Source organism: Prionailurus viverrinus, chromosome B3 (genome assembly GCF_022837055.1).
Source record: "Prionailurus viverrinus isolate Anna chromosome B3, UM_Priviv_1.0, whole genome shotgun sequence".
Classification (NCBI taxonomy): domain Eukaryota; kingdom Metazoa; phylum Chordata; class Mammalia; order Carnivora; family Felidae; genus Prionailurus; species Prionailurus viverrinus.
The window spans coordinates 54,689,106-54,714,979 of NC_062566.1; the positions used below are offsets into that span (position 1 = coordinate 54,689,106).

The 25,874-nt window shown below is 39.7% G+C and overlaps 1 protein-coding gene across 6 annotated transcripts in view; it reads right to left on the reverse strand.

The window, feature by feature from the left end:
* Positions 1-19,535, reverse strand: part of LOC125168846 (uncharacterized) — a 34,201-nt gene extending 14,666 nt beyond the window's left edge. Inside the window, exons 1-5 of one of the 6 annotated variants that reach the window (XR_007153316.1) lie at positions 18,703-19,535; positions 18,146-18,180; positions 18,045-18,057; positions 16,075-16,288; positions 7,297-7,360 (exon numbers count right to left, since the gene is read on the reverse strand). Coding sequence is in view for 2 of the 6 variants with exons in the window: in XM_047864252.1 (XP_047720208.1) it covers positions 16,139-16,288; positions 18,045-18,057; positions 18,146-18,180; positions 18,703-19,134 (630 nt within the window). In the remaining 4 variants the exon portion in view is untranslated. Of the gene's footprint in view, positions 1-7,296; positions 7,361-15,244; positions 16,289-18,044; positions 18,058-18,145; positions 18,181-18,702 lie in introns of those variants that run through there. The other 5 variants (XR_007153315.1, XR_007153314.1, XR_007153317.1 and 2 more) reach the window with 5 other exon arrangements.
* Positions 19,536-25,874: the final 6,339 nt, after the last annotated feature.

Genomic DNA, 25,874 nt, shown 5'->3' on the forward strand with positions numbered 1-25,874 from the left:
CAACTCTTTGGTGATGATTTTGGCAGATGCAGAAATGGTAAAATCAAGTGTCTAGGGTTATCAGTAGAGACAAGGGTGGATTTGAGATGCAGAGATGGATAAAAAGTGGATCCAAGAAGGTTTAAATGCTAACTCGTTTTCCAGTTCACCACCACTTAATTCCAAAGAATGACAACAATGTGTTGTAATGAATCCTTGTTCAAATGCCTACTGGCCTCACTTACTAAACAGGACAGAGCAAGTCAGTGTCCATATGAGTGTCCTCTATTCAAAGTTGATTGGACAAAAGGTAGGCACATGATTTAAGTTGGGCTAATTACATTCTTTCTTCTGGATATTTGGAATTGGGATACAGAGTCTCCAGTTTGTTTGTTTTGGGCACTGGACCTGGTAGGTGATTAAGCGCTGGGGCTGGATTGTCATTTCTTATGAAGGGGATGCTGAAGCAGAGAAAGCTGACCTTCAGAATTAAAAGAAAAAAGATATTACTGAGCCTAGAGGAGGTGAAGAAAATACCTTTAGGTCCTGACTTTCAAGTTCCAAGTCAAATGCCTTGGCATCTTAAGTCCCATGTCACAATCTAGCTATCTTGTGACTTTGGTTCCATAAGATACTCCTGTATCTTTTTAATAAGCATCACCCCCTTTGTGCTTCAGCAAGTTTATGTGGGTTTCTGTTCCTTGCAAGCAATTATCCCTGATTAAGACATGTTCTTCTCCACAAAGAATAGCTAAAATCTATGAAGGACATAGGCCACATTTACTGCAGATGTGCGGCTCCTTAAAATTTAGTTTGAATTATCCAGATTACCCTTCCGGTGGTTGAACTGGCTGTTTAGTACAACAGATGCAGCAGCCTTCGTGAGCAAATGGGTCACAAAGAAATGCTGAATGGAATGAAATCTTTGCAGCAACGGGAACATGTTTTACCATACAAGTTCTAAACAAAAAGGCATAGATCTAAACATGCAAAATCTTACAGTTGCATTTTCTTTCTTTAACCTAATTACTCCCTAATAATATAGCTAGACTTAAAGGAGATATGCACAGCAATTTAATGTCTCCATTTTAAAGGGCTTAAAAAACACGAAGATGGATAGAATAATGAGCCCTATCAGTTCCATCAATTTCTAGCCCCCTCTGCGTCTGCTTTAGACCCTTGACACCAATTATGTAAATTTGTTCACACAACGCCTGGTTGCTTTGGCATTGTAATTTAAATGTAGGTATCTCATGAAGACAAAAAGAAATGCATTGTCCTTTTCAAAATTTAGAATTTGAACTGATTCACTGATTTTGTCCCTGCCGAATAACCAGGCAGCTGGAGGAACAGCTGGACCAGTTTCTGAACACCAACAAAAAAACCCCTCAAGTCTGAATTACAATAGGGGTTTTCATCAGAATTTTATAGTATTGTTTAATAAATACAAAACACACTTTCCTAGTAATTGGCTGCTTTCCTGTTTATATTAGCAAATGTATTATGGAGATAGAGCCAAATGTATTAGGAGTTCTTGATTTACTGAGACCAATCAGTCTGAACTTTTCTTATTTTAACAACTATAATGTCCATTTTGAAGGAGGAGCTAAAGACCCCATCCCTTATCTGTTTTAGTTTCCCAAAGGCAATATCACATAGTAGTCTTCTAGGACTGCTTGAATTTAACATCTAGTTTTACTAGCTGTGTAAACCTGGGTAAGTTTTTCGACCTCACTGTGCTTTAATTTTCTCCTTTGTGAAGTAGGGATAATAACAGTATAATCCAGTAATTCCACTATGGGGTATTTACTCAAAGAAAAGAGAAACTCTAATTCGGAAAGACATATATATCCACCCCTATGTTTACTTCAGCATTATTTACTGATATGGAAGCAACCCCAGTGTCCATCCATAGATGAATGGATAAAGAAGATGTGGTATAGACACACACACACACACACACACACACACACACACACACACACAGAGGAATATTACTCAGCCATAAAAAAGAATGAAATCTTGCCATTTACAACAACATGGATGGATCTAGAGTATAATGCTAAGTGAAATAAGTCAGCCATAGAAAGACAAATACCACATGATTTCACTCATATGTGAATTTAAGAAACAAAAGAAAAAAAAAGAAAAAAAAAGAGACAAACAGAAAACAGACCCTTTATAGAGAACAAACTGGTGGCCGGGGGCGGGGGTGAAATAGGTGAGGGGGATTAAGAAAACACTTATTGTGATGAGCACTGACTAATGTATAGAACTGTGAATCACTATAGTATACAAATGAAACTAATATAACACTGTATGTTAGTTATACTGGAATTAAAAATAAGTAAATAAAAATAAAAAAAAAATAACAGTACCTACTTCTTTGGGTAGTTGTGAGGATAAAATGAGTTAATTTATAGGAAGCACTTAATATAGTGCCTAGCATATAATAATTGGCATTAGCCATTATTATACTAAAATGCAAAATCTTATACTCTCTTGAAGGTTCAGCCAACATAACTAATTATTCCAACTGATGCCATACTCTTTCAAACTCCGTTAATAACTCAAAATTAGGGAAATAGACAATTGTCTATCTTTAACAGGGAAACCAGTGTGGGTATGGAGGGCTATGTAGAGTCATATATGTACAAACTGCCTTGATCTCAAAGTTCAGACTTCTTCCTTCTGAGAATCACATTTTTCCCAGCAGGTTGGTTGGATGACTGTTCTTAGGACAGGGCCAACATGTTCTTGTTAACTACAAGTGGACAAGGTACACTGGGTCAGGAGAGGTACAGGGTGGACCCAGCTGCAGGCCCTGGAAGGAATCCTGCCTTATTGGTACATATAAGAAGGACATGGAAATAGGAAAGGGAGGGTAGCCTGGGGGAAGCAGTTGACAAGAAGGAAGAATAACTTGGGGTCAGTTTTTCTATAGTGGATAGCACAGTGCTGGGTAATTCAAGAAAGGGAATATTCAGAGATCTAAACAGACAGCCTGCTGTTTGCATACATATATCAGCATCTGGAATGTAGGACTAGTAACAGCATATTAGATCCTTTCTCAAAGGGACTGTGATTTTGCAGGGTATTAAGACAAAGGAGCCAACTAAAGGAATCAGAAAGGAATGCAGTTACCAGAAGACACAGAACTCTGTGTCAAAACTACAGCATGAGACTGGAACCACAGCATCAATGGCAAATTAGACTGGATGCTGGGATGGTTATAGGGATCTTCAGCTCCCAAAGGCACACCTGTATGGATAAGAAGGATAAAAAAGGCTGGGAGGGAGAGGGAGAACAAAACACCAGGATATCTATGGATAAGGCAGTTTTTTAGGCAGTTTCTTTTGTCTTCTGTACTTTAACTTCTGGGCATTCTCTTAATGAAGGATTGGTGATCCTTAAAAATGCCTTATGTTAGCCCTAGCTGCATCTCTGGATGATGGGTAGGGGGAAAAAAAAGGACTATATTTCACACAGAACTCCTAGATTTCTCCTGGCAATAAACTCTAGGAGATTGGAAGTTTCCCTCACCCACCATGTCCTTAAAAAACCTGCTTCCTAGTATGCAACGAAGAACTAAGTTTATTTAGCACGACATAAAAATCTAATTTGAAAAATCACATTTTGTGATTACCAGATTAGGGAAGTAGAATGGCTTTCGGATTCAGAAAGAATTATACTACTTTCAGAGGAAAACAATCTCCTGTGCGAGTTGGATGCTGGTCAAATATCCTTGTGGTTGCTTTTGGAATAATAAAACCTCCTTACCTATTATGGATCATAATAACCAACTCCTTGTTGCAGAAAAAAAATTCCTTTCCATATCTATAATTATAACTTGTTGCCTAAATTGTGTAGGTAGATAAGATGAGCACATGGGAAGCAGAGTCTAAAAGAAGTACATTTAGCATTCAACTATCATTTGCAGAATGAATGAGATGTCAGCATGCATTAAAAGTTGATGATATGGGCATCTGGGTGGATCAGTCAGTTAAGCATACTCTTGATTTCGGCTCAGGTCATGATCTCACGGTTTGTGGGATCAAGCCCTGTGTAGACTCCATGCTGGCAACACAGGTCTTGCTTGGGATTCTCCCTCTGCTCCTTCCCTGCTCTCTTTCTCTGTCTCTCAAAATAAATAAATAAACTTAAAAAAAGATGATGATAATGACAATGATTAAGAATGAAGGAGAGAAAGGAACAAGAAAGAAACAGAAAGACAAGGAACAGCTGTAGCTCTAAGGCAATTGGCTTGCCAATTACTGCTGCTGAAGCAACCATAATGCAGTTTTCAGTGATTCAGAGGCTGGTTCTCCAGTTTGGGTATCATCTCAGATTTTTGCTTTCAATTTTCCCTTTTATTGATTGCCTTGTAAGTCATCCATTTCATGTCTATCAATCCACAGAAGATGAGAGAACAAAAAAGGTTGGTATTACATAAACATATACATATACATATACATATACATATACATATACACACTTATTTATTTTGAGAGCAAGATACTGAGAGAGAGGGAGGGGCAGAGATAGAGAATCTAAAGATTTTCTAAAGAGAATCTAAAGGCGGCCCTGTTCTGTCACAGTGTGCAGCCCGTTGCAGGGCTTGGTCCCAAGAACTGTGAGAGATCAGGATCTGAACTGCAATTAAGAGTTGGATCCCTTCCTGAGAAACTTAACAGAAACCCATGGGGGAGGGGAAGGAAAAAAAAGAAAAAAAAAAAGAGGTTAGAGTGGGAGAGAGAGCCAAAGCCTAAGAGACTCCTAAAAACTGAGAACAAACTGAGGGTTGATGGGGGGTGGGAGGGAGGGTAGGGTAGGTGATGGGCATTGAAAAGGGCATCTTTTGGGATGAGCACTGGGTGTTGTATGGAAACAAATTTGACAATAAATTTCATATAATAATAATAAAAAAAGAGTTGGATCCTTAACTGACTGAGTCACCCAGGTGCCCCAAAAGAGGCTCGTATTAGATAAAACTTTTCTGATGTTTTGTTTGTGGAAGGGTTGATCTCATTTCATTCTCACAGCAAGGCTAGGAGAAAGGGACTATCATTATCCTTTTTTGTTTGTTTGTTTTTAACAAATGAGGAATCTGAAGCTTAGTAATATTCCTAAGGTCACCCGGTTAGTATGCAGCAGGGTTAGAATTTGAGTCATGGGCTGCCTGAACCTAGAGTCATGCACTTACCGGGTATGTTCTGCTGCTTCCATGCCACTCAGTCTTCTAACTTGTTTACATTCACTAGAAATATTCCCAGGGCTTTACAGTTTACAAAATTCTTTCAAACTCCCTCTTTTTCTTTCTTTTCTTCCTTCCTTTCTCCTTTCCTCCCACTCTCTTTCTTTTTCTTTCTTACCATCCTTTCCTTCCTTCCTTCTTTCCTCCCTCCCTTTCCATTTATCCCTTCCTTCCCTCTTTTGGTGCATAAATGTGTGTTGCATTGGTTTATTGTATTAATTTTCTTTTTTTATCTTTGGAGTTGTTAAGCCTTAAGCCACCCCTGTGCTGCAATGTTTAGGTTTAGTTTTCTTTTAAGTAAACTCTACGCCCAATGTGGGGCTCGAATTCATGACCCTGAGATCAACAGTCGCCCGTTCTACTGACTGAGCCTGCCAGGTGTCCCTAGTTTTCATTTTTATCAAAGTTAAATATGCACATGGTTTAGGAGTCAAATAGTTCTATTAGGTCTATTACAGAAAACAGCAATTTTCTAGTCCCCTGTTTTCTTATCTATCTTGCCTAGAGTCAACAATTTTCAGCTATTTTAGCTGTTTTTTTTTGTATTGGTCTCAATATCTCTAAATAATATGCTTACATTTCTACATCTTGATAAAAAAAACTAGGTGTTATCTATGAAAGATATATCTTTCAACTGCCTCAACCCCCAGCCTACACCAATCACCTATGTACACACTTTCCGACCCACTCTTCTTATATAGTTATATCATAATGTTGAATAAATCAAATCACTATTTATATTACTGTAGCTATGTAAATGAGTATATACTACTATTACTTTTCCTTTGGTTTTTCCTAGAGCTGTTAAATGCTTTGTTTTTATTTTTCACTTGCTTTTAATATAATTATCACTAACTCACCCAAACTTCCCCCAAAAGTCTATTTCTTCTCAATATAATCAGGCACATTAGGTAGTCTATCGCTTTTACTTTCTTTGAAACACCTGAGAGCCTTCTGATTTTCTCCATTTTGGCTTTGATCCTTCTCTAGAGTTGCTTCACAGCTATGATTCTGAGATTAAACGTTACCATTTTTCTGAGAATTTACATCTCTTTTTTCTTCTTTTTAAAAAAGGTTTTAGATGTACAATCTCTTTCTTGTGTTAGATCCCATTTCCAGGATCATATATATTCGTTTTTGAACTTTTTTCTTTTCTTTTCTTTAAAAAAATTTTTTAATGTTTATTTATTTTTGAGAAAGAGAGAGACAGATGTGAATGGGCGAGGGGCAGAGAGCGAGAAGAGACACAAAATCTGAAGCAGGCTCCAAGCTCTGAGCTGTCAGCACAGAGCCCGATGTGGAGCTCAAAACCAGGAAACATGGGCTCATGACCTGAGCCAAAGTCTGATGCTTAATCAACTGAGCCACCCAGGTGCCCCTTCTTTTCTTTTTCAATGGTGACTCCAAAATTTATTTTCTTTTTAAATATTTTCTTTTTCTTTTAATGTTTATTTATTTTTGAGAGAGAGAGAGACAGAGTGGGAGCAGGGAAGGGACAGAGAGAGAGGGAGACACAGAATCCGAAGTAGGCTCCAGGCTCTGAGCTGTCAGCACAGAGCATGATGCAGGGCTGGAACCCACAAACTGTGAGATCATGACCTGAGCTGAAGTCGACACTCAACTAATTCAGCCACCCACGCACCCCTAAAGATTTTATTTTTTATTTATTTTATTTATTTATTTATTTTTCAACGTTTATTTATTTTGGGGACAGAGAGAGACAGAGCATGAACGGGGGAGGGGCAGAGAGAGAGGGAGACACAGAATCGGAAATAGGCTCCAGGCTCTGAGCCATCAGCCCAGAGCCCGACGCGGGGCTCGAACTCGCGGACCGCGAGATCGTGACCTGGCTGAAGTCGGACGCTTAACCGACTGCGCCACCCAGGCACCCCAAAGGTTTTATTTTTAAGTAATCTCAACACCCAATGTGGAGCTTGAACCTACAGCCCTGAGGTGAAGAGTTGCATGCTCTACTGACTGAGCCAGCCAAGTACTCCAATGACTCCAAAATTTTGGTGGCTTAAAACAAAAAAGATTTATTTCTCACTTTTGTTAGATATCTTCTCGGCATTGGGGGCACCTGTGCTCCCTGTTGGCTTCTTCACAGGACCCAGAGGCGGTCTTCATCTGGGCCATACCAATGTTTTAGGAAAGAAAAAAGCAATGATGTTTACCATTTTCCCTTATGTTTTATTGTACAAAGCAAAACTGTGGCCAAAATTGATGTCAGTGGGATGGGAAGTAAAATTCTAGTCCTGATAGAGAGGAACAGGGAATATTTTGAACACATAACACAGTCTACCTTGTGTTTCTATTTCTTGGTTTTCTCCCACATTCTTTGAGAGCCCATCCTCTGATAGCTTCCAGAGGAAGGATGCATAAGAGTTAAATTTATTGCAATCTTGCATGTCTAAAATGTCTTTTTACCCAACTGATAGTTTATTTGAAAATAGAATTCTAATTTTTTTAAATGTTTTATATATTTGAGAGAGAGAGGGGGAGAGAGGAAGAGAGAGAGAGACAGAGCAGGGGAGTGGCAGAGAGATGGAGACAGAATCTGAAGGAGGCTCGGGGCTCTGAGCAGTCAGCACAGAGCCTGATGCAGGCTTCAAACTCACAAGCAGTGAGATCATGACCTAAGCCAAAGTCAGACGCTTAACTGACCGAGCCACTCAGGCACCCCGAAAATAGAATTCTAGATTGGAAATCATTTTCCTCAGAATATGAGAATATTGCTCTAGTATCTTCTTGATTCCAGTGTGCTATTGAAAAGTCCAGTGTAATCCTAATGCTTGTTTGTAGCTTTTTTTCTTTCTGGAAGCTTATTTTTGTTCCTAGTGTTCTGAAATTTCACAGTGGTGTGTCATGGTGTGGCTTTGTTTCTATCCATTGTGCTGGGCACTTGGCAGGCCCTCTAAATTGGGAAATTCATGTCCTTCAGTAAAGAAATTTTTCTTGAATTATGCCTTTGATAATTTCCTGCCCTCTACCTTCTTTCCCTATTCCTATTAAGTTTTAATTTTCATTTCTCCTATTTTATTTTATACTTATAAAGATAATCTGTTTTGTTATTATTCTCTGAATGTGTTTTTCCCCCAAATCGCATCCTGTACTTACTTAAGAGATGCCATATTGTCTCCCATTTCTATTAGAATCTTTACTAATAATTTGTTCTTTGAAAATCTTCTTTCTCCTGCTTAGACTTTCCATACTCAAAGTTGACTGTTTCCCTTTTGTTTTGGCCTCTATATTTTATTTTAGTAGTATTACTTAAATTTCTTAAATTTCTGGTGACCCTATCCCCAGTTGAGAAACTCTGTTTTACTCTCTCCAGGGAATTACCTTCTCTCTTCTGACAGAGTGGAGAAAATAAGTCTTTTGGCTGCATGGAGCTGAGGAAGGGAACTGCTACTTAAATGGACTTTCAAACAATCCTCCTATTTTCAGTTCTGTCTCCCCTTATAAAAGCACCTGGTTCATCAATTTCTAAATATTTTGTGGATTCTACATGCAAATCAAATTGCCTCTCACCTCTCCCCTTTGCTGGGTTTGGATTCAACTTTCTTGGGTCTGCTTAGTCAATTATTACTCACCCATATGCTTTCTGGTTTCCAAAATGTTATTGCTGTGGCTCCCCTCCATTCACCTTGGTCTCGTAAGTTTATGTTTTTTTTCCTAATCACTTTACTGTCATTTTGGTGGATTTAGAGCAATAACAGAGGTAAATGCTTGTGTTCAACCTGCCACTTTAAAGTCTTAGGGTTCCTGGCTGGCTCAGCCAGTAGAGTGTGTGACTCTTGATCTTGGGAGTTTGAGCCACAAACTGGGTGTAGAGACTAATTAAAAATAAAACCTTAAAAAACATATTTGAAAAAAACATATTCGAAAAAATAAAGTGGGGCTCCTGGGTGGCCCAGTCAGTTAAACATCAGACTCCTGATTTTTAACTCAGGTCATAGTCTCACAGTTCATGAGATCGAGCCCCACATCGGGTTCTGGGCTGACATCACAGAGCTTGCTTGGGATTCTCTCTCTCCCTCTCCTTGTGCCTCTCTTTCTCTCTCTCTCTCTCTCTCTCTCTCTCAAAACAAACAAACAAACAAACATTAAACAAATAAAAGTCTTATGACTTTCAGAACAGCCAGGGAAGACATTATTATCTCCATTTTACATATGAGAAAGGGAGTTCAAATGACTAGCCAAGATTATATAGTATATAATGTTGGATCTAGAGCTTGTATTCAGTTTTTCTGACTCCACTCTTTTCACTAACTTTCTGAAAAAGAAGGCTGTGTAATGTAGCTATTAAATGCATAGTCTTTGGCACCAGAGACCTAGATATGAGTCCAGGTTCTGCTTCCTAACAGTTGAATTCTTATGACAAACTGTTTAGTTTCACTATACTGGAAGTTCCTCATCTATAAAATGGGGATGATAACAATAGCATGACCTCACCATGGTGTTGTGAGGATTTAATTAGATAATACATGTAAAGTACCCAGCTGAGTCCCTGGCATATAGTGAGTGCTCCCTTATTACTATAATGGAAAAAAATGAAATGATAAGATATAATAATGATTTGCAGTTTTAATTAACTGAACGACGTCCAGGGAAACTTTTAAATTAATTCTGTAGACATTTACTGAATAATTAGCATGTGCACTGTGGAATGTTTATTCTTCCTTTCTCTTTTATTTGAACCTCTCTATGAAAATATCTTTGGTTAGCAACTACTTCAAACCTAGCTGATGTTAGGTGACAAACTTCTGAGTAAGGATAGAAGAATTAGGCAGGGTCACAGGTTTTCTCTCCACCAATATGTAATGAAATGGACAAGAATAAAAATTCATTGACAAAGCCCAAAATTCACCAGCAGCTACAAGATAAAGGATAAAATCTCATGTAGAAATGAAATGTGAAAAAAAATGTGGCCAACAAATGAAAAAGAATATTCTGGTGTAGTAAGGTATGTCTCCTCACCCTGCCCCTATTCCTCAAAGAAGAATCAGAGGAAGAAAGGGTGTGGTGGGGATACACCACATTCATTAATTGGTGAATAATTCTGAGGATGTAGATAAATAACTCTGAGGAGGGTGGAGAAATGGAGGAATCCAAGAAAATTGTTTTATTTTTCTTTAAATGCTTTGAGTGGGGTGAAGGGGCAGAGAGAGGGGGAGAGAGAGAATACCAAGCAGGCTCTGTGCTGTTGTTGGGCAAGGAACCCAACCTGGGGCTTGATCTCACCAACCCGTGAGATCATGACCTGAGCCCAAATCAACAGACACTTGACAAACTGAGCCACCCAGGGGCCCCCAAGAAATTTGTTTTAGAAAGAATCCTCTATATACTACCATGGGACCTCAGTAGAGACAATAAGCTTTCCATTTTCCAGGTAACAAAGCTGAGAAAAAGAACTGATACAAGGAGAGTAATACACCCCTGGCTGGTTAGACTGGGCTCCGAAAGGCCATTTAACTGAATCTCACAAGAGAGTAGAGCTAATACAGGCATCACTTGGCCCTAAGTTCCCTCTTTTCTTCCCCTTATCCTGCATCCTCATGTTAGAGAAAATTAGTTGGAAAACAAGTCCAAAGTCCTAAGCAGGAGGAAGAAAAACTGGCATATACCAGAGCAAAGTGAAAATCTGAATGGTCTGTCCATGCTAAGCATGAACTGGATGAACTATATGACATGACCACCCTTCAAGCATGGTAAAAGGATCTAGTTCAGATGAAAACAACTGTTAAGGAAAAACCAGAGCTGGACAGTAGTTAAAGTGATTAAAAACAGATTTTATTCATAAAAACTATTCAGGGGAAAGGAGACCTCAGTACAAAACTAGGCTCAATTCTGGGGCACCTGGGTGGTTCAATCAGTTAAGCATCCAATTTTGGCTCAGGTTGTGACCTCAGGGTTTGTGAGTTCGAGCCCCACATCGGGTTCTCTGCTGTTCTGCACAGAGCCTGCTTCAGATCCTCTGTTCCCTCCTCTCTCTGCCCCTCCCTTGCTTACGTTTCCTCTCTCTTTCAAAGGAAATAAACTAAAACAAAACAAAACAAAAACCAAAAACCAAAAAAAAAAAAAACCACCTAGGTTTAATTCTGAAGACAGCAAGGAAAAGTGGGAATTTATAATCAAAGAGCAGAGTGGGGATGAGATGGATGTCAGTGGATGAAAAATTACTAAGATGAAACATCAAGGATAAGGGGAGATTCTGGCTAAAGCGGCCTAACAAGATTCTTGCTGAAGATGGGCCAAAGTCATCAAATGTCATCTGGGAATAGTAGGAGATGAAGAATTTGGTAACACATTGAAGACGTTTAGATACTGAGTTTGGGGGATTCCGGCTAACCTGATGCAAAGGTGGGCAAAATTCCAAAAGACAGAAAAAAGTCCAAAACTCAAGGCTAGTTGGGAAGGGGATTCAGAGGAATCTGACTAAAGTTTGGTCAAGAAGAGACTGTCACAACTCAGAGAAGAGAAGCATATTCTTTGAAGCTTATTTCTTTATTTTAGCAATCTCTACACCAAACATGAGGCTTGATCCCACGACCCTGGGATTATGACCTGAGCTGAAATCAAGAGTCAGACACTCAGCTGAGCCACCCAGAGCCACCCAGGTGCTCTGAAGCATATTCTTTATGAAGGTTTTCTTCTATAGACTCAGTAAGAAATAGTATTAAAAAAAAATAAGAAATCCAAGATGAAATATTAAAACAACAGAATAATTGAGGGGTACCTGGCTGGCTCAGTGGGCAGAGCATATAATTCTTGATCTTGGGGTTTGGGGTTCAAGCCCCACAATGTAGAGATTACTTAAAAATAAAGTAAAAAAAAACCAGCAGAATAATTGAGAATCAAAGTAATATAAATAAATTTGAACAGCAAGGAACAAAATAGACTTGGCTGAAAATCAGGTTAATGGCAGAGAGGAAAAGACTTGGGACAATCACAATGAATGAAGAGGGAAAAGCCACAGAAATTTAAGAATTAAAAAAAAAAGAAAGATGTAGTCAAATATGATCCAAAATTGGGCTAACTGGCATCCCAGAGGAAGAGAACCCAACAAATTCAAAGGTAATAAGAATTATTGTTCAGAAAACTACCCATCTTATACCAGAGAAAATTGATTTAGAAAAATTAACATAGAGATATATTCTAAGTTCTTAAACTTCAGGGTTAAATGTATAAGTCTTTCAGATATCTTGAAGAAAAAGAAAATCATGTATAGGGAAAATTTTGATTCATCTGAGACTTTTCTATAGCAAATATCAGGAAAAAAGACAAAGGAGCAATGACTGTAAAATTCTGAGAGAAAGAAAATGAAAAAAATGTGAGCCCAAAGTAATATTTCTATACAAGTATTTGTTCAAGTATAAATGCAACAGGTAGACAAGAAAGAATGCAGGTAATACCCCAAAAAACAAATAATCCAATTTAAAAATGGGCAGAAGAGAGGAACAGACATTTCTCCAGAGAAGACATACACATGGCCATCAGACACATGAAGAGATGTTCGACATCACTTATCATCAGGGAAATGCAAATCAAAACCACAATGAGATATCACCTCACATCTATCAGAATGACTAACATAAACAACATAAGAAACAACAGGTGTTGGCAAGGATGCTGAGACTTTTGAAAAACTCATGCACTGTTGGGAGTGCAGACTGGTATACTCACTGTGGAATATGGAGGTTCCTCAAAAAATTAAAAATAGAACTACCATATCATCCAGTAATTGCACTACTGGGTATTTACCCAAAGAATACAAAAACACTAATATGAAGGAATACATGCACCTCTATTTTTATCACAGCATTATTTACAATAGCCAAATTATGGAAGCATCTGAAGTGTCCATCAAGGATGAATGGATAAGATGTGGTGTATATTTACAATGGAATATTATTCAGCCGTAAAAAAGAATGAATCCTGCCATTTGCAATGACATGGATGAAGCTGGAGAGTATAATGCTAAGTGAAATAGGTCAGTCAGAGAAAGACAAATACCATATAATTTCATTCATATGTGGAATATGTGGAATTTAAGAAACAAAAGAAATGAGCAAAGGGGGTGGGAAGAGAGAGAGAAAGAGAAAGAGAGAGAGAGAGAGACAAATCAAGAAACAAACTCTTAATTATAGAGAACAAACTGATGGTTACCAGTAGGGAGGTGGGTGGGGGGATGAGTGAAATAGGTGATGGGGATAAAGGAAGTCACTTGTCATGATGAGCACCAGGTGATTTATGTATGGAATTGTTGGAACACTATATTATACACCTGAAACTCACACAACACTGTATGTTTAGAAAGAAGAAGAGAAAAGAAAAGAAAAGAAAAGAAAAGAAAAGAAAAGAAAAGAAAGGTAATGTGGCCATTAGCCATTCTTAAACTACTTAGCGGAAAAATCCCATGTACCAGGACATGAGTAAAATGTGAATGGTGAATCTGGAGGATAAAAGGACTGGTGGTAAAAGCCCTGAATCCATTTGAATACAGAAGTAAGATTAAATAACTAGAGGAAATCAGTTGCCAGAAGCCATAAATATTATAAATCCTGACAAAATACAAATAGTATGAACCACACAGATTGGGAGTTAGAGTCAGAGTTTGGGAGGAAGTACAGTAATGTTAATTATTTCATTTTGTAGAGCAAATAGTCAATTGACACTATTAATCAAGAAATACGGGCTGTTCCAATTTCTTCATATTTATATACTTTCTTTGCCCATATTTAGGCTGTTTCTCCTATCTTTGCTGTCTTTCTCATAAATATATATATATACACATATATATATTTATGAGAAATATATATATATATTTGACCAATGTGTGTTGAATTTTAATCTACATAAACTGAATACTTAATAAATGTTGAAGTAATTTTGCAGATTGCATAGAGCTGTAAATTCTATGAGGATTAGGAATATATTTTATTCATCTTTGAATTCTCTCAGCACCTGGCATGGGGACTTGCACATAGTAGACCATTAATAATCTTTTTTGAATAAATGAATTAATTTGCTTTGTTTCATATACATTTCATTTCTAGAACAATAACTAAAGACTGGCTGGAAATATAAGGAAAATGAACCATAATTGGAGAATATAATAAAGCCTGTCACTCACATCTGAGACACCTATTATAAATGCTTCTGATGCCTCATTAAAGACATTGTATTGTTTTCAGAATGCATTTTTTTCCATAGTAAATAATCACCTCTTGCTATAATTTAAACATTGACACTATCAAAATGATCAGTTCCAAAACACAGATCTGATTCTGTCATTTCGCTGCTTAAAAACCTGCAACACCCCCAACCCCCCACCACCAGTCTATACAACAGAGTCCAAATTCCTAACTATGGCATGGAAGGTTCTATATGATTTGTCCTCAGTTCATTTCTTTCCAGCCAATGCAGCCCACGTGCTATCTATCCAGGGGCACTTGCAATTTCTAAAACATGCTATACATATTTGTTCTTCTATGTCTTTATCATGCTGTTTCCTCTACTTAAAATGTCACTCCTCATACCATATCTTGCTCTTCTGCTGTCTACACCCATCACCATACTATTCATTCCTAGGGGCTCAACTCAAATGCTTTCTCATGGGAGACTGTGCTGTCTCCTATGCTTAAATAATTGTACCATTTGTTGTTCTCTTATAGTACTTTACTCATGCTCCATATGTTGTATAATAGCTAACTGTTTATATACCTAACACTCTCTCCTAGATTGTGAACTTTTTTGTTTGCACATCTCATTTTCCCATATTCTTTGGGCTATGTCTATGTTTTCTAGAAAGCTGTCATAGATTATGTGCCTAACACACAGTAAATGATCAATAAATGTAGTTTGGAATAAAAACAATACATGCACTTATATTTCCACATAGAAATACACATTAAAAATTCTTCTAAATGTAATGGGGGCTAACTGAAAATCCTAAGAGTTAGTAGAAGGTAGAAAGGCTTTCTTAAACCATTGGTCATTTCTGTCCTGATGAAAGAGAAGACTTGAACATTTCTTCAGAGGCAGACTGCTCTGGAAAAACTACATGGATTGTTTAACTATTCATGTTAAAGCAAGTATACATTTATTACTCTTGGAAAACTATAACTTGAGTGTAGATGCTTTAGTTTGTGAAGCAGAGTGCTCCATTTGGATATGCAAATCTTTGTGTGTGGAGCAGGAGCATTGCTTCCGCAGACATTGATGCAGAAGAGAAAAACTGTTCCTTTTCTCTCTGTGGATGTAGACCACATATGTGTTGTTTCTGTGGAGATGCGAATGTCCTTGTTTCAGCCCTTGCTCTTAGAAGAACAAAAGCTGAGCTCTAAAAGATACAGGCAAACAAGGACAGGCATAATCCTTACTGCTTACTGGAGAAATAATTAGGCAAAGGGACTGGACTGGCTTTGGTGAGGCTCTACCTAGACCTATTTATAAAGATTAACTCAGTCTTTGTGAGAAATGTGCTGGGTTTGGACTTTTATGTTATGAAGGTGATAGTCCAGTTGGGTCAAAGGTTAAGGTCACACTCCTCAGGATGGAAGGTGGGGTTTCCTCTAAAGGAGTAGGTATTCCCATGGTCAGTCATCCTATGGAAAGGCAGCAACTGGGACAGGGGGTGGGACTTTGAAAATGCACCTTAAACTGGGTGAGGAGAGTTGTTTTCTTCTCTGAGTGGTTGAGCCTGAATGTTCAAGACAGGGTCAGGGGAACTCTTGATGGAGAGGGGGGCTGTCATTAGCCACATAGACCCTGGCTGCAAGCTCAACAATAAGGCAGGCCTGTAGTCCACAAGGGCTTTGAGAGTAGCCATGTCATACCTGCAGTTTACTCTGTATTGCTCTTCCTTTTTAATATTGTTATATAACCCTGGTCTTAGCTGTGCTATAAGGAGACTATGATGGGAAGAACCAGGGTTTGTGATGTCCTGGTGAAGAGGAGGCAGTGCTTCTTCCTGCTGGATCCCAAGGCAATGGTGAAAGTTTCATTGGCTGGAGAGAGATCAGTATCCCAGAACATCAGGGTATGTGACATCTGAAATACAGGCAGGAGTAATTCAGTTATTTCAGGCATATGTTGGTGACAGAATCACCCTTAGGGACTCCTCAACAGTAGAGCAGAGAGGGAAACTTTAAAGGGAGCCGATATCCTAATAATTTGGAAGGTGGGAGCTCAGAGTTATTGTAGTTTGGAATTTTAAATATGGCCTCCTTTATACCCAAAAAATTAATGAAAGCTATGATGCTCTGATTATCAAGGGCACATGAGGCCTTTTATTGAACACACCCTTTTTATCCTGGATATCCTGCTCAAAAGGCTTGACAAAAACAAAGACAAACAAAATATTCCTCAGTGTGATTTTATATGAGTCTTTTCTTTTTAGTTTCTCCCAGGCTTCTGCTCTCAATCCCTAAATAGGCATACATTTCACCAGAAACTGATAGTTTCTTGCTTTTCTTCCATTATGCATCCATCCTCTGTTTTCCTCACAAAGTGTTCTGAATAAGAGCGTAAGGGAAAGTTTGAAATTCTTTCTGGATATTATGCATAAGCATGGATGAATATGTAACTGGTCTTTCAATGAGGTGCACATCTAAGTTTATATGATTTTCTTAGGCTGAACAGGAATGTTACTTAACACATTGGCATAGAAGCCACAGTCTCATCCCTGTTGATTGCATCTATGGTCATACTCTGAAAAAAGACTGCATTCAGTTCCTGAGAGCTTTTCTGGATTCATGATGCTTTGCCTTTTTATTCTAACAGCTGCTTATTTGCATAACCTGTTAAAGACATTTCCCTACCATCAAACTACTGGGCTTCCTCTAGCTTCTTGGACATTTTTTCTTGCTCTTACAGATTCTGTAAACAAACAGCAACTTTTGCCTTCAACATAAGTTCTGCCTGCCTGAAATCTTTCATTGTCTTCTCCCAACTACACAACAAAGCTGAGTTTTGCAAAATATCACTTTGACATATTAATAATTTCATTTATCTCCAAGACCTTCCTGAAATTCTTAATTTTTTCATGTATCTTTCCCTGGGACTTAGATGCAATGAAATATCTATCTCATTTACTTCATTCAACAAAAACTTACTGAATACTTACTGTGTTGCACATACAAGGCTACCTGCTGTGGCTACAAAGTAGAGGAACTCACATCTGGTTTAATGGCTAGAATATTTGACTTACTGTTCTAGTTTCTTAACTCTAGGATTACATTGAAAAGCGAAACCTCCTCTTATGACTATTGAATGACATAAATGAGAATGCAACTAATAAAGAGGTGATAACTAAAGTGGGAGAGGGTCCCATGCAAAAAAATTGGGAGAAATATTGGAAATCAAGGACGCAAGAGAAGCATACTATATTTAAGGAGGCTCTATGCCCAGAAAGGGGCTTGAGCTCAGGACCTGAGATCAAGAGTCACATGCTGTACCCACCGAGCCAGCCAGGTGCCTCCGGGTAAACAAACAAACAAGTACTTTAAAAGTTGGCTGTTTTCTAAGTTAATGTAGGGTTTCATTTTTATGTGTTTGTTATCCGTACAAACAAGAACAGTATAAATTAAAATAGGAAATTATGCATCTTTCATTATTTATTAAATTAATATATTTTGGCATCAATTTTGTGTTGATATGATTCTTTTATATAACATTTCCTTCCATCAAAAAATTTTGAGCGAGAATATTACGTTTCTTGGTGAAGTTTTCATAAAGAACGTGAGATCTTTAGATAAGGGGTCACAAAGGGCAGTAGACAATTTTTTTTTTCCTCTGTGATACATACCTCCTGACATACTCTGATGTTTTGTTGAGGAAGTAAGAAAATACGGTAATTCTAGTTCTGAAGGTGCAAGGAAAGGACCCACCACTTCCTCTGCACCCTACCGGCTGAAGGAGCACACCTCAGTCTCTTTTGTCTTCTGAAAATAAAAGCGAGGCATAGGGTGTTAGAGTGAAGGGTTTCCTAGGGGTTAAACCCGAGTGCTTAAGAGCCCTTTCGAACCCTACAGCTTTTACTTAAGTAGCTACTGTAAAATAGATGTTGTTCAAAATAAGAGGGCTGGGGCAGAGGCCCGTCGCGCCCACCTGGGGTACAGCTCAGGTGGGGGCAGCCGCCTGGTCCGGAGCGGAAGGTGCCAGCATTCTGCAGGTGCGGGGATTGTTTTCTTGCACCGCCCCGGCTCCCGAGAGGGCGGGACTCGCGGCGTTGCAGAGTGTGGGACTTGGCCCCTGAAGCACAGTCTAAACGTATTCCACGCAGCAGACATTTATCCAGCCGGGTGCCCACACCTGGCCTGGGGGAGGGGAAACAGCTTCTACAGGAACCGCAGAGACAAGAGGAGCCCCTCGTTTGGGACGCCAGAGGGCTGGTCCCGCTAGGCTCTGTCCGACTGCTTTCCCGTGATTGCTTCTCCCACCTGTCCATCATATCAGTACCCTACCTCGATTGGCTCTTCTCTCTGCCACTCGGTTCCGCCGCGCTGACCCCCATTGGCCCCTCTCCGGCCGAGGCCCCGCCCCACGAACTGGGCATGGGGAGTGGGGCGCGGAGGAGAGAGAGCGGGGCGCTTGCTCGGGGCTGGGGGGAGGCGGTGGCGAAGGAGGAGGAGAAGAAGGAGGAGCTGGGACAGCAGGAGGCAGCGGCCGCGACCCGGCTGGGGTGATGGTGCAGGTGCCCGGGGCCCGCGAGGAGCTGCCCGGCTGAGGGGCGCCTGGTCCGGGGTCCGCAGCGCCGCCGCGTCTCTCCCGGGGGCGGGCGGGCGGGCGGGCGGGAAGATGCTGAGCAGGTTGATGAGCGGCAGCAGCAGGAGCCTGGAGCGCGAGTACAGCTGCACCGTGCGGCTGCTGGACGACAGCGAGTACACCTGCACCATCCAGGTCAGTGCCGCGCTGCCTTGCCCGCGGAACCCCTTCGTCCCCCGACTCTGGCCAACTTGGCCCGCCGCCGCCGCCCGGGGTCGCCGCAGACCCCGGTGCTTTGTCCGTCCCCGGCTGCGGCGGACGGCCCCGGTGCAGAGAGCGCCTCCGCCCGAGACCGGGTCCGGGGCGGGGTACCAGGCGCTCCGCGCAGCTGCGGTGAGAGTCCCTCCGTCCCGGACCCTCAGCTATCCCTCTGCCCTCTCCCAGGATGAGGGCACCCCATCCTGGCTCCTCGAGCCTGCTGGGGTGGGGAGCATCTTCCGCGGGCGTCCATAGAGAGGCGGGCAGGGCGGGAGGCTCCTACCCCGGCCGCCCCGTCGGGGGGCTACAGGCTTTGGCTCTCCAGCCAGGCAAGGACCGCTGGCCGGCTTTTCTTATCTATCTTTGGTTGGAAGGATAATGCTGTATGTCATAATCCCCCCCCCAGCATTTGTGAGTCAGAGCTCTCAGAAGGTAGAAGTGAACGCGCAGCCCATGCAGAGTGGCCTATGGAAGGGAGCCCAGCCTCTGGGCTCCCAGGATTAGCACCCCCCACCCCCCGCCTTTCGCTCCGCAGATCTCATTTGTGTTGGGCAATTCTGGGGGGCGTGAGGTAAAGATTTAGCAACAAGTACCAGAGATTTGAGGATTGGCCGTGGCGAGAAAGAATCGGTGACTTACAAATAACACCAACAATACGTTAATGCTTCGCAGCATTTCTTCAGAAACCTGGTATTTTGGAAGGGATTTTTACAACCTCTTATGTGTTTTCACTACTGCTGTGTGGAACGTCTGGAGTAGTAGTCTTTCCCAGGAATGCAGTCACAGCCCTCTCTCCTCCTCTGTAAAGTCAGTGATAGGAAACATTGACAATGCTCCGGTGTTTAGTTCAGCAGCCGGAGGATCCTGCGCTCGCTGCCGGAAACTGCTCTTTCTGGAGAAGCAAATTGAGTTGGACCCGGAGGGGTCTCATCTGATCCCTTGCCTTTGCAGCAAGAAACCAGAGGGGGCTTCTCGCCTCAGATGTGGCAGACAAAAACTGTCGGCCTCTGGTTCTACCCTCTTTGTCTCCTGGCCCCCCAACCCCCCATTTATTTTTTTGCTGACAATGCTCAATAGCGGAAAATAGCGGTGTGTGAGAAAGACGCTGGGTAGTGTGTGAGAGCAGCTGCTCTCTGCTGAGTCCGTGCTCAGTTCAGCCTTCTCCTCACTTTCCCTTTTCTCCCACTCTCCAAACCAGCTCTGGGCATAAGTGCTGACTGCTGTCAAAGATCCAGGAGGGCAGAGAAAGAGAACAACATCGCTTTTTAAGGCCACTTAAACACAGTCATAAAGATGCTAGCCATCACGTGAAAAGGATTTTGGTAGTTGAATCTGATAGATGTTCTGTATTTTCTCACAGAATGAGTGGCATGCTACTTTTTGTTTCTATTGTATCTTTATGTGCCATGTACAGGTTTTTTTGTTTGTTTTTGGGTAGGGGAGGAGAAAACATTGACTTGACATATTCACCATTTGAATACATTGTCTAGAGCTTTTAAAGTCTTTATCCTTTTGTTTTAAAATTTAAAGCATTTACACAATAGCATATGAAGGGCAGTGTAAGATTTAGACTTTGTGAGTCCTAAGAATACTTTGGGGTATATGGTGAAATAAAATTCCTAGGGCAGGTCATTAACTTTTGCCAAGGTATAGAGTACAAATGAAACAAAATTCACATCACCACTTCACTAGTGATAATCTTGTGGCTTTTACAGTATCACAATAAGACAACTAGTTGGATTTTTTCCCAGTTAGTGGAACCTTTGAGGTTGGTTGGTATTACAGTTGTGGGTAGTTTTTATTACTGTTAAGAAAAACAGTATTTTTAAGTCTAACAGGACTTACTGGGTTTATGCTTGCTATATCTTACTATGGTTGTGTTTCTTTTCCTGCTGGTCTTCTTTACATTATTACAAGTCAATGTGTTATAACAATTCAGGCCACATAAAAAATTAAGCTTGGTGTAACATGATTATACTGTAGTGAGTGTCCACTGTCTAGACATGTTAATGATTGTGCATTGTGATTCTTGCATGAAAATTTTAAAAATACAGGAATTCTGAAATTTATGTAATATTGTCAGTCTTTGGCACCACTATTGTGAATTCCTTTTGTTTTTACCCAATGAGAGGAAATGCCAAAAAACCCCAAAAAAGACAGGATATTATGTGAAATTAATATTTTGTGGATATAGCTTTTTTTAAGCTTTTAGAGATTGAGCTTTTCTTAGTAACTTTCACCCCTTATACATTTCTGTAGTGTGTGTATTTGTGTGTTCGTGCATGCGCTTATTTGTCAAGCATTGGGCACTGGGTCTTTTAAATCAGTATGGAAAGGAGCTGTGAGCTACTTGCTAGGTTAAAGCAATATTCCTAACATTCTAGGAATTGCAGTACAGTATTTAAAAAAAAACAACTTGGTGATAATTTGGAATCATTTTCCTTAAAATATTGTATGCCATATTTTTCTTTAAGGTATGTATTGTAGAGTGATTTCAGTACTTCTTGGGATAATCAGAGAACACTTAGGGTATTAGAGAGTCAGAAATGTATCACTAGGTTAGAGCCATAATAGCCACATTTGGTAAATTTCAGTTGTAGGAAATTCTGTCAAAGTATTGTTCTAGCCTTTCATATTGCACCAGTTCTACTGATCTAGCATTTAGGATGTGATTATTAAGGTAAGGAAAACGCCTTATATCCTTTCAGTAAAGATTGCCTCAGTTACCAGACTATTCTTTTATTCTTTCTGATATGCAAATGTATTTGTAGATCATGAGAAATGAAAGTATACATAGGGTTGTAATATAATTGCTCCCCTGTGAAGAACATTGTTAACAGCTCCCTGCCAGTTTTGAAGGTCATTGCTTCATAAATGCAGATCTAGTCCGTAATTTCTACACATCTGTTTCATTTATGAATATCTACATTTATTTACTACATTTACTACCCTACTTTGTTATTTTATTTGGGAGCAAATAGGAAAAATGAAAAGGCTACCTATTATCTTTGAACTTAGTATATCAAATGGACTCACTTAAATGCTTAGATATGTAATAACCTAAGTAATAGATTTTTGACTGTTTTGAGTTTAATAGTTTATAAAATATTAAGAATATACATTAAGGAATGCCAGTAGAAATTCATATCAAAAATACATATTTTCAAGTGTGAAATATTAATCACTTTTTCTCTGATTACTGAAAAGTAAAGCTGCCCTAGAAATAAATTTGATTTTACTGGGAACACATTAAAATAATAACTGATCAAGGAGCTAGGTTAAATTTGTTTTTGCAGTTAAATGAGGTACTATCATAAATAAAATGCATATGTACAGAAACAGTTCTATAGTAGAACCAAGATCTGGATTTGACTGCGGCTCAGCCATTTAGTAACTGTGGGACCTAGGGTAAGAGAGGGAGTACTGGGGGAGAGAACAAATGTATTGAGCCCCATACTTGCGAGGTGCCCCGCTTGTGTTCTCACTTACCTCACAATAGCATGTGGATTCAGTAGACACCTCTTATACCAGCTGAAGAAAATAAGATTGTGGATTGCTGGGAGAGCTGATGTTTCTTGAATGGGCAGCTCTGTGCTATGCTTTCTGCTAGGTGCTTTGCTTATACCTTACATCAACTATTTGAGAGGTAGGTGTTATTATCCTGATTTTACAGATGAAAGGCTTGGATGAAGGAACTTCCTCAAAGCTAGTAGTAGGTGGCTATACTATATTGAAACTCTGGTCATTTTGTCTATAAAATCCCAGCTTTGTTCCCTATATTCCTCCTGACTTCCTAAGTCAGTTCACCTGTCTGTATCTTAATTTTCTCATCTGTAAAATGAGAACAATAATCAATACTTATTTCATAGTAAAGAGAAAATTATTTGGTAATGTCTTTACAAATACTAACAAGATTTAAACAGACTAATCTGTACTTACATTGTGCCTTATTCTATTCAAATAAAAAATAGGATTTTGTTTTTGGAAAATAAATTAACCCTTAGGTGTCCTTAAAATGATGTCTGATTAATCTCAGTGAAATTGTACAATCCAAAGCTGGAATAACTGGATTCTGTAGTAGAATTCTTCTCTAAAATTCAAGAGTTCAGGTTTGCTTTCCTTCCATCCTACCAAAGCTTTGGCTTTAGAGGGGCATTTATTTCCTGGACTGACCATGATTTGTCTTTTCTAAGAATTTCTGTTTCATATTTGGTAAGCAAAATCCTTGGTTTCATTAATGCAAAAGGGATGTTGTTAGAGAATTAAGATAATTTTATCCACAGAAAAACACAAAGCTGTTGTATTTTCGTGAATTCATTGTTTTTTTCTAAAACTTTGTTTTAAAAAGGTAATTATGGTGTCTCAGGATCTGTTAAAATAGTAAGTCAGACTCTAATTCTTGAAACTAAGTTCCAAAATTAGCCTTCTAGAATCCTAAAAGCACTCGTATTCTGTTTCTTAATTTGTATATGGAAATATCTATTGTATAAAACTAATGCAGATCAACCTTTAAGGACAAAAGGTATATTTTAGATATGTATGTATGCTTATTCTTTCTCCTTTTGAAAAAGTCCAGTTTAGTGAAATAGCAGTGGCATCCAAGAGAAACCTAGAAGCATTCACCATAGCAGATTTTACTCAAGGGTATTTGTATGAATTTGCATTCAATTAAATGCTTGGAATGAATATGCTAGACAAGGCAATTCAACATAGTGTATAATAAAAGAGCATGTGGTTTTTGAGTCCCCTGTTTGTTACATTGCCCAGAGACAAGTTGATCGTGTCTGTGCTGGTGTTAATATCACACTTAAAAAAAAAGTTTGCCAAGATAAAAATCAGACGACCTAAGACAAAAAATAGTCATTTTTATTATACAATTGTAGTGGTTTATGTATAGGTATTAAAATGTGTAGCCCAAAATAAGCAAGGTGGTAATTTAAGTGATATGATTATTATAGTAAAATATTTTGGATTATTTTAATAACTATTTTTTAATAGATTACACTTTAGAATTTTTAAAGGGGAGAGTAAGAGGAAGCTATAAATTTTAAACCCTAAGAATTATATCACAGTGACTTATATGTTTATAGTTGAATGAATATTTGTTCTGATTTGTTTGTGCTACATGATGGCTGAGTTAACTCCAGCATTTTAAAATTTCATGTGTCTGGGGTGCCTGGGTGGCTCAGTCGGTTGGGCGTCTGACTCCGGCTCAGGTCATGATCTCGCGGTCCGTGAGTTCGAGCCCCGCGTCGGGCTCTGTGCTGACAGCTCGGAGCCTGGAGCCTGTTTCGGATTCTGTGTCTCCCTCTCTCTCTGCCCCTCCCCCGCTCATGCTCTGTCTCTCTCTGTCTCAAAAATAAATAAACATTAAAACAATAAATAACATTTCATGTGTCTGAAAACAACATTCTCTAACAACTGTAAACCAGTTTCAACCCATCCCATTCCAAACCACTTTGCTTTGCAGCCCCTCTCCCTGGTGAGAGGTATGGTATGTAAATGTGGTATTTTACGGAGCCTTTGAGGTCTCTGATAACTTTCTGCAATTATCCTTGGTTGAATTAGTAGAGCTGTGGTCTAGAATTCCTATGATTTTTTTGGTTTGTCTCTTAGGATTTCAAGCCTTTCAGGTCTCCCCTTCCTCCATCTCTGCAGGTTTAGAAGGCTTAGATCAAATAAATACTGTGTAGTACAGTGCTTCATGGGGAGTTGGAGGTCTGGCGGAATTAGGATATTAACATTGGGATCACCACAGCCACAGAAGCTTCCTTCACTCTTTCCCCTAAGTCAATGCCACATAAAATCTTCTCATAGCCTCATTTTCTAACCTCTTGCCCTAACAGGAAGAAACCCATGCTTCCCAACCTGTTTCTAATTATGTCTATTTTAAGCTGAATTCATCTTCTGATAGCCTCATCTGTAACATTCTGACTGTAGACCCTGTTCCATGGAGCAGCCTCCTGTGGGACACTGTTCTTCAGCTCTGCCTAGCCAGAGCTTATACAACAGATGGGAATATGGAGGATTGGCAGCAACCTCACAGCTTCTATTTCTTACTTACGTGGTGCTCAGGGAGGAAGGTGCTGCTCTCCTGGAGGCCAGGTGGCTATTGTTGTCCTTCTGTTTTCTCGCCTTGATACTTTGGGCTCAGGTGAACCACCTGAATGGTTCTCTCATGCAGCTGAGAACTTTGAAGACCACTAAAGCATCTCCGTTCCTATGTTGTAGAGTGAATGGTATTTCACCTAAGAGAGCAAAACACCTTGTCACATATCCATCCTAGCCACTGAAGTAAACCTCCCATTTCTTTAAGACCTTAGATCTGGTGGGTGGCCAATACAACTTTTTGAACTTTTACAAACATTTTAAATAGCAGTGGAGCCCAAGAGAGTAGGGAAAGCAGTTTCGGAGGCTAACCCCTAGATTTAAATTATGGACTTCTTGCTGCCCAAGGCCACCATGTGATCCTCATTATTGTCAGTATTTTAGGCAAGATCTTCTATATTGGTCTTTCACCAACTGTAAATGCTGTACTATCTCTAAGGATGGTGTTTTACTTATGTAGTCTTTCCAACTTAATTGTATTATATCCTAGATTTGGAAAGCAGGAACTTGTATAGTTAGGTTCAAATTCTCCAGACTTTTGCTTGCTACTAAACGCCAACATGTG